This window comes from Rhipicephalus microplus, chromosome 10 (genome assembly GCF_043290135.1).
Source record: "Rhipicephalus microplus isolate Deutch F79 chromosome 10, USDA_Rmic, whole genome shotgun sequence".
Taxonomy (NCBI): Eukaryota; Metazoa; Arthropoda; class Arachnida; order Ixodida; family Ixodidae; genus Rhipicephalus; species Rhipicephalus microplus.
This window is the reverse complement of record NC_134709.1, coordinates 87,808,429-87,817,338: the sequence shown is the minus strand read 5'-3', so window position 1 is coordinate 87,817,338 and position 8,910 is coordinate 87,808,429. Positions and strand designations below refer to the sequence as shown.

The 8,910-nt window shown below is 48.1% G+C and overlaps 1 protein-coding gene across 1 annotated transcript; it reads left to right on the top strand.

Moving 5' to 3' along the window:
- Positions 1–1,608: 1,608 nt before the first annotated feature.
- LOC119182062 (transcription factor Jun) lies at positions 1,609–2,589 on the top strand. Its single transcript, XM_037433196.2, has one exon. It carries the CDS (start codon positions 1,609–1,611, stop codon positions 2,587–2,589), a length of 981 nt encoding a protein of 326 aa, XP_037289093.2.
- The last annotated feature ends 6,321 nt before the right edge of the window (positions 2,590–8,910 follow it).

Here is an 8,910-nt window from a genome sequence, read left to right as displayed (position 1 = left end):
GCCAATCTTATTTCGGAAAGCCACGTTGAAGGAAGGCTCGACGACTGCATCAGCGTGACGCTTCATCGCACAATGAACTTTATGCACCATGATGAGCTCCTCTGCATGTTTACTTCAAACTGCAGCGCTCCAGGTACGTGCACTTGAAAACGGACGTAATCGCTAATGGGCAACACGATCAATTCAACGGACCGGTAAGTTTACGGGGTCATCGAAGCCACGGTGTTAGTCACTTCTAACAACGTTTTCGAAGTTATAGTTACTGATATCTCGGTCTTCAGATATCTCAATCTTATCAATGAATGAAAATTAATCGAGATTGAAATTACTCATAGACCACTCAATTTGCTGATAGTTTTAACTGTAACGGGTCAGCTAGCGTATGCATATTTTTAATGCGCGAAACAAGAAACATCGGGACAATAAGGGCGAACTCCATCGCTCATGTTGTGTAGTTTTTCTGCTTTATTCCCTCCTTTTTTTTGTACTGTATGAGTCATAACAGTGCAGGGATGACTAGTTGACATTAGGACTTGTCAACGCCTATAGAAATCGCTGGTGCTCTTACAGCGGGACGGAGAGAGGGGGACAAAAAGGGAAGGAGCTGAAGGTGTTCGCTTAACTGGTAGTTTCCCGCCTTTTCTCCCTTCCTATATTGTACTGTATGAGTCATAACAGCGCACGATGAGTAGTTGAGATTAGGAGTTGTCACCGCCTATTGAAGTTGCTGGTGCTCTTACAGCGGGACGGAAAGAGCGAGACAAAAAGGGAAGAAGCTCAACGCCTTTGCTTTTGTAGTTTCCCGCCTTTTGTTCTTTCTGTTTTTTTTTGTGCTGTATGAGTCATAAGAGCGCACGATGACTAGTTGATATTAAAACTTGTCACCACCTTTTGAAATTGCTGGTGCTCTTACAACGGGACGGAAAGAGTGAAAAAAAAAGGAAAAGCCGAAGGCCTTCGCTTATCATGTAGTTTCTAGTGTTTTTGTACGTTTTGTTTTTGCTGTATTAGTCATAACACCGCACGATTAGGACTTGTCCCCACCTATTGAAATTGCTGATATTTTCACAGCGGGACGAAAAGAGCGGGACAAAAAGGAAAGTAGCCAAAGGCCGTCGCTTATCTTGTAGTTTCCCGCCTTTCGTCTTTCCTTTTTCGTACAGGGATAGTCTTTGACTATTTGTGATTAGAATTTGTGATCGCCTATCAAAATTGCTGACACTCTTAACAATATAGGACCATCCACATTCATTAGGATATATGAAGTGACATAAAATGACTTTGATGGCCCATGCGCAAACCGCGTGGCAGCGATATAAGTGTGTCGGCGCGAATCCTCAGGTGCGACAGGTGCGTGAGTGGTAGTTTAGCGGTCTAGTATTCTCTTCTGAACGTATTCCCTTCCTGTCAGCACCCTTTCCCAGTTCATGGCTCCCATTCTCCTCACTCCTTCTGAGGCCGCAGAAAAAAATAGGGGGCAGCCCAAAACGCTGCATGACTCACTCGATGGGCTGACGTACGCGTGTACCAATAAGAGCGAGACTGTCTGCAAAAGACGGCACTTCCCACGAAGAGAGTAAAAGTGGCAAAAGGTGACACCGGACAACGATGTACCACCCAGCGCAGCAGATGGAGGAGCCGCTGTCCAGGCGCGGAGAGTTGAGCGCACACAAGGGCAGCATGACCCTGGACCTGGATAACGCTGGCCCATCCCAACCTACGAGCGAGCAGGCCCACACTTCAAGCCCGCTACCCACTCCGGACTTAAGCATGCCGCTACTGACGACGCCCGAGTTCGAGATGCTCCTGACTGATCTCAAAGCACCGGAGAGGCCACCGATCCAAACTACGGTGTTACCGCTCAGTCAAGAAGAGAAGCAGCACTGGAGCCGCTTCGTTGACGAGCTCTCCAATCTAAATCTGCCGCAACAGCTACAAAACACTCAACAACAGCCGCCACCACCCGTGTTTCAGCAGGACGTCACGATGGGCACGAACGGGTCTGACTCGAACGCATCCACGTCGAACGCCAGCTCCAGCCCACCTCCTTGGTCTGAGCACTGCGTAACGGGTGACCACGTGAAGGGCAAGACACAGCTGGCACCTGCGGTGGGAACCGCGCCACCACTGTGCTACATAATCTCCGACGAGGACAGTAGCAGTAGTGTCGGTGCACAGCAGATGGCGATGCACGAGGCACCACAAGAGTTGTCGAGGTGTGAAGCATCGAGCTTGAGCATGCGGATCATGAGCCTGGATATGAACAACGCTGGGCCACACCAACACAACAGCGAGCAGACTCGCATGACGCATGCAGTGTCTCGACCGCATGCTGTGGCTCCGCTGTCGTCCATTGACATTCGCGACGGAAAAGGCGCCAAACTGGAGGATAAAAAGTGCCGGAACCGAATCGCACAAGCCAGGTGTCGCCAGCGGAAGATCGACCGTGTCACGTTTCTACAAGGGAAAGTGCGAAAGCTCAAGTTGGAGACGGCGGCGTTGAAATCTACGGCGAACAGTGTACGCCATCAGGTGGAATTGCTCCGGCAACAGTGGGCGATTCACGCCAGATTTTGCGGTCTGACATGAAGCTGTCACATATGGCCCTGCCGGATCGCTGATTACTTCCATGAGAGAGAAGCTTCGCGAGCGTTTCGTGCGACGGAATCGCCGTAGACTGTTCACGAATCTGCACAACAGCGGCGTCTCGAGCGCAGCCATCACTGCCCACCGTTGACAAAGATGCTTTCCTCCACGAGCGGGTAATCGTCCTTCCAACGTTGTCGTTCCTGAAACTGAGCATCTTTGTAAGGACAACAAAACAAAAGCGGCTTGTCGTTATCCCCAGGTTCGCCCGCCACGATGGATCCAGTTAAGGTGCTCGGCTGCTGACTCGAAGGTCACGGGTTCGATCCAGGCCACGGCAGTCACAACTCGGTGGAGGCCTGTACTGTGTACTGTGCAGACCCGTGTACTGTGCGATGCCAGTGGACGTTCAAAAACAGCCAATCATCAAACATTCCGGAGCCATCTACAACGGTGTCCGTCATAGACATATCGTGGTCCTAGGACGTGCAAGCCCCGATGTCATTATTTGTTACCCTCGGGTCTTTTACCGTTGACAGCCGCATCTGCTTTTAGAGCGGACACGGATGCCATTGTGTGGTCTGCCATTCTGTTCGCAGACGAATATGTGTGTATGCTATCTGTGCAGCGTGATCGACTGTCCTGTTGACGTCCCCGAATTGCTATAGGATGGCGAGGCACCCCTTAGTGGGGGCCTCAAGAATAATTTCTGGCATGCGGATTTCCGTAACGTAAACATAAATTAACTGAACTCGCTTGTTTATTTTGCACTTCACCCTCCCTCTCCCCCTTTCTGATTGCAACCGCCTTGCTCGAGAATCGAACCAACGCCCTCTTGCTAACAAACAGAGACTCCGCGGGTTTCCACTTATTGTATTACTGTGCTCAGCACAAACCTCAATGGCGACACTGCGTGCTTCCTACAAGAACTGACACAAGCGCATTTCGCGCCTGTTCATTTTAAAAGACGAGCGTATGCTGTGAGCGGTAGATACCACGACACACAGAACGTTGAACTTCGATATTTTCCACGATTTGCCGGTGTCCTGGACAAAAGCATGTTGCTATAACGCGCTTTGTCTTTATAAATTCGCTCTTTTTCGGTGCACAGGAAGCTCCACTCTGACGAGAAAGTGTTTTTTTGCACGCCTGCTGCCTCTTTACCAATATAATCAGATCCATTTGTTATTGTACAATTGAAATCAGGTAGATCCTGTAGAATTTCTAAATGCTGGGCGTGCTATAAAATTCCACCCCTCCCTTCTTGGTCACACGAAGAACTGGCTTCAAACATATATAAATAGCCCGTATTTCATTTATTGATTTATACTTAACAATGAAGTAGGGGAAGTAGTTGCGCTCAGACATGATACTCGTTTCTCCACATGACAGGTTCGGGACACAAGGAGCATTTTAATCAAATATATTTCTTTTACAAAGACGGCAGATTCGTGCATGTGCATAGATAGCTTCACTGCAAAGCCCCAACGGGCCTTACTTATGCAGGCCGTTGTGTTCCTGTGTACGCACTTTTCCTATATGGTTGGGAGTGCAAGGAAATGCAAGAGCATACGTACACAATCTGCTTGAATTATTAGCTGCATTATTAGTTGGAGGTAGAACACTAGATGGAGCACGATTACACCATTATGAAATTAGATGTATATCTATATATATATATATATATATATATATATATATATATATATATATATATATATATATATATATATATATATATATATATATATATATATATATATATATATATATATATATATATATATATATATATATATTTGTGTGTGTATTTGAAATACATTTGTGTTATGGTTAATGTTTCTTGTTCCGGCCAAATATGTGCTCTGTTGCTGAGTGACCAGTATATGTAGATGTATATATGAGTGTGTATGTGTACATTAGTGTTAACGTTAGTATTCCGTGTTCCGACTAAATATGGCCTCCGTAGCTGACCTACCGGTTTGAGTAGATGTACTACTTCGTTTTTTTTTCTTTTTTGTTATTGTGTTCCAGTGTTGCCTGCTCGAATACATGCTCTGGTACTCTAACCGATTTATGGTAACTCCCTCATGAAATGCCTGCTCTGACCTTAGGGTATTCTTGAATAATAAAAAAAGAAAACGTTTTCTGCATTGGGACTCATTATTTTGAGGGCAAGGGGGAGTGGAATAAGTTCAGTGTGCGAACTGGTGATTCATTCGATGCAGCGTTTTTTTTTTTTTTGCCAACGCGAAGCGGAAGGTAATACAAGCCTAGAAACTGCATCGTTTTAACGACTGACAGGCGTTTCCGAATGCTGCTATAGCTTCGCCATTGACTGTACTGTGTCCAAATACTCGACTGTGTGTACTTGACTGCGTGTACTTGACTGTGTGTGACTTGACTGTGTGTAAAAAACTGCTGTGGAAAAAAAATGCTATGCTTCATGTAATGTTTTCGAGCACTTCCTGACTGCCGGCGTCGTCTGCTATGACCATTTACAAGGGGACCAAGCGCGGTGAGGTAATGAGAGGCATGCAACTTCTTTCCATGTAAGTTCGCATCAGAAAATGGGACGTGGGTGAGACGACCAGCAGGCGCAAATTCCCATTCCTGTTTAGCATTCATAGCCGTATGAATAACGACGCACGCGGATTATCCGCTTTGTAGGAGGTACCCCAACATGCTCAGAGCTGCATAGGGCCGCACCATTTCTGATACCCTCGGTGGCAAACGCAACAGCACGCACCTGCCTCATTTAGCACGATCTTACCGAAAAGAAAAAAAAAATTTTCCAAGATGACCGAAATGAATTGCTGACATTGTAGAGATTCTTTTCCTTAAAAAAATACGGTACCTGTGTTTCGATGAAATAACGCGTCCTAATTTTTCTCTCTAATTGCATACAAAAATACCGCAGGCACGGCATCAGATGTAGCAATGCGATGAAAGACGAGGCACAGAAGGAGGGAAGTTGAAAAAAAAAACTCTGCCGAAAAAAAAATATTCCGCAGATCTTGAGTGAATCAATGTTATGCGAAGCATGCGGATGGAAGGTGACTGTATTACATTTTTTTATTCAGCGAAAAGTTACAAAATGGCGCTAAAGTATGTACAAATTGTCACGCAGTATACGTTAAACAGCCGCGTATATTTTCATATTACCAGTTGCTTACAGTTGCGTAACGATGCTAAAAGCAACTTGAATATTAGCAATACCAAAAGCGGCAAGCTAATATGAAGCGCTGGTGTTCGCGAGGATAGTCCTGTACACTGCTACATAAATCAACTTCAGCAGATGGCATTTAACTACGATTCACGTTAACACGACGTTACTGCGTCATCACAGGAGTACATATGTAACGTTTATAAAATTTGATAACGAGTAAGTACTGCATTCAGACCTGATGTTTCACGAACATTACGGTCTACTTGCAAAGTATTTCCGAGACCTGGCGTGGCTCTGTGGTAGAATAGTTGATGCAGAATGCTGCGAGCTTCGACTCCTGCTGGGAGTCTGACACGTTTTTCTGCATTTTTCGGGTCAACGCTGCCGAGGTCCGTTTTTTCTTAACGCTATTGCGTTGATGTTACCCATGTCGGTTCTCCCCGTTCCTGGTTCATTGGCACATTGCCTGTGGCACATTGTGGTTAGATTGTGGTTAATTTAGAAACAAAAAATTGCCCGCAGCTTCCCTCGGGGGAACACTGAGGAGGATGCGGAGCATATAATTGGTTAACGGGGTGTTAAAGTGCGACTTACTTGGGTCGATGGCTAAATTGGTTAACGTGGTTGTGAAATGGGGTGTTAAATTGCGACTTACTTGGGTCGCTGGCTAAATTGGTTAACGTGGTTGTAGGAGGGGTGTTAAATGAGTGAACACGTACGACACGTATGCGAAAGGGCGGTGTTTATTTATTGCGACGAACTTTGAGCACGATGGCTTTTAGATGCCACTTTGGCCGGCGCTGGTCGAAGGGACGTCGATCATTGCGACCTCAGGCGTCGACGCGCCGTACAAACCAACCGACGAGCGGCAACTGAGCGAGCGAGCACCGACCTTGAGTATATTGTAGCGACGAGAGAAGGAGAGACGTGAGATGACGTCGAAGGCGGCCGATGGGGCCGTGCCGATCTCGCCACTTTATTGCAGGCCTGAAGCGGAGCCACGTCGGCTACCAGCGTCCGCCACGCCAGGCGTGTCAGCTCGTTCTAATCCTCGCGCAGCTCAAGCTAGCATCTGCTGCGCGAGAGGCGCGGCGCGGTGATTGAGAAAATGATGATTATGATCATGCACTACAATATATACAGCGCGACGGCACATGCACTGTCAGCTGTCGAATGTTCGAGAAGGGGGAGAAGCGCAACGGCGCATGCGCGCGCGTCAGCTGCCGATGTTCTCGAAGCGTGACGGCGCATGCGCGCTACATTATACAGCTAGCGAATGTTCGTGAAGAGGAGAAGCGCACGCGGTGTGTAGAGGAGGAAGGGTGCACAGATGGTGGAAGAAGGAGGAGGAAGCTTGCGGACGGCGCCGCACTACAAGCCTCGAGTATTAGATGCTCCGCATCTAAAAACACGTCTTAGCAGCATACATCTGCTCAGAAAAGTGGCAAGTCGTATAAAATATCCAAGTGCACCGCTAATATTATGTGTGCCGTGGCCTTCGAGTCAGTGGCCGAGGAACCTATTCACTGATTCACCGCGACGAACGAACCTGGGGGTAGCTACAAACCTTTTTTTTGTACTTACAAATGTACTTACATTACCGAACGACAAAGCTTGAAAGATTATGATTACTCTCTCGTGGAGTAAAGTATTCATGTCAGTTGTGGACAGTGACGGATGTACTTGAGAGGACAGGGCTGTGGAAAATAAGGAACAGTCTTTTACAGTTTGCTCACACAACTTGCAATCGCGAAGTCTCTTTGGTAGACGTGAACAGTAATCCAACGGGGCCAATTCTGACAGCATCATAACCGGCCGCAAAATATTACGTGCCTCGCCCACCGATGCCTTGGACAATGTCACCTGTTAACGTTCACTGTCCGCCGTGGATTTCATTGTGGCCATGTCGAACTTCCGAGTTCGCAGTTTTTTGTTGTTAATAACATGTCAAGGTCGATCGTTCACTGGTGACACTTGGCCTGCGCAATTCGGTCCCTCCACCTTTTATAGTGTAATTTGGCACACACTCCGTGGCGCATGTCAATGGGTGGCAGCAGGGGTTCTGCGTGTGGTCTAGGAACTACATGCATCATGCGAGCTTGCTCCATGTTATGCTGCTGCGAACCAGTGTTGTTCATCTCGAGGCTCGTGATCGGCATGCTCAAGCTCGACTCTTCACATCTCGACTGATCTTGCAGTGCCTGGTGCAACCTTGTTTACCGTGCACCGTCAGTACCACTGCTGTCCTCCTCGGAGATTGCTTAGCACAGCGGTGGCATGATTCCCAATGCAGGCACCGTCTGTGTCTTGTCCATCCCCTAGTCACCCATTGCCGAGTGCTGAGACCAAGGAGGTAGTTACAAGCTGGGATTTGACGTAGATGCGCTCGAGTCGGACACGTACGGAGTCTCCGTGAAATGCGGCTGAAGTACAGGTGACGGCTGCTGTCGAATATGTTTTTGTTGCTGAAGCTGTAGTCCTGGGAGCCCATCAATGCAGCATCTCGAATGCTGCTCAACTTGTCCGGTGTGCGAGAACAGTGTCGTTGGTTTCGGTGGCGTCTCCGGTACAAAAAAAAAAAGCCGCATGTTGAACTCCTCCCGTTCGGGCAAAGTCAGCTGCAGCGTGCTGAGGGTCGGAAGGGCTTGCAGGCTCGAACAGTAGGCCTGTTCACCTATATGTCAGGACCGTGCAGTGTTGTGCATGTCCAGGGGCAAAGTCTGCTTGCGCGAGCTGAACTCTTCGCACATTAACTGCTGCTGAATTTCCTGCTGAATCGTCGTCTGTTGTATGCTTCTTTCGCGACCGCTGTTCTTGTTGGAGCGTATGTACCACGACGGCGGTGTGGTGTTCAATGCAGGCACCATCAGTGCCGTGCCCTTCACGTAGTCGTCCTTCGCCGAGCGCTTCGCGGGCGAAGGAAGGCTGAAGCTGGGGTTCGTCATAGGCGAGCTCGAGTCAGACACGTTCGCGCCCACCGCGAAGTGTTGCTGAACCACGGGTGGCGGCTGCTGTTGAGTCTGTTGCTGTTGTGGTAGATTTTGTTCTGGGAGCCTTTCGACAGAGCGGCTACACCGCTGCTCTTCTTCAGTGAGCTGGAACACCATAGCGGGCATCGTTGGAGTCTCCAGTGCGTTGAGATCGAGTAGGAGCTG

Excerpts from the sequence above, each read along its gene's own strand:
- LOC119182062 (XM_037433196.2), top strand. The coding sequence starts at position 1,609 with ATGTACCACCCAGCGCAGCAGATGGAGGAGCCGCTGTCCAGGCGCGGA.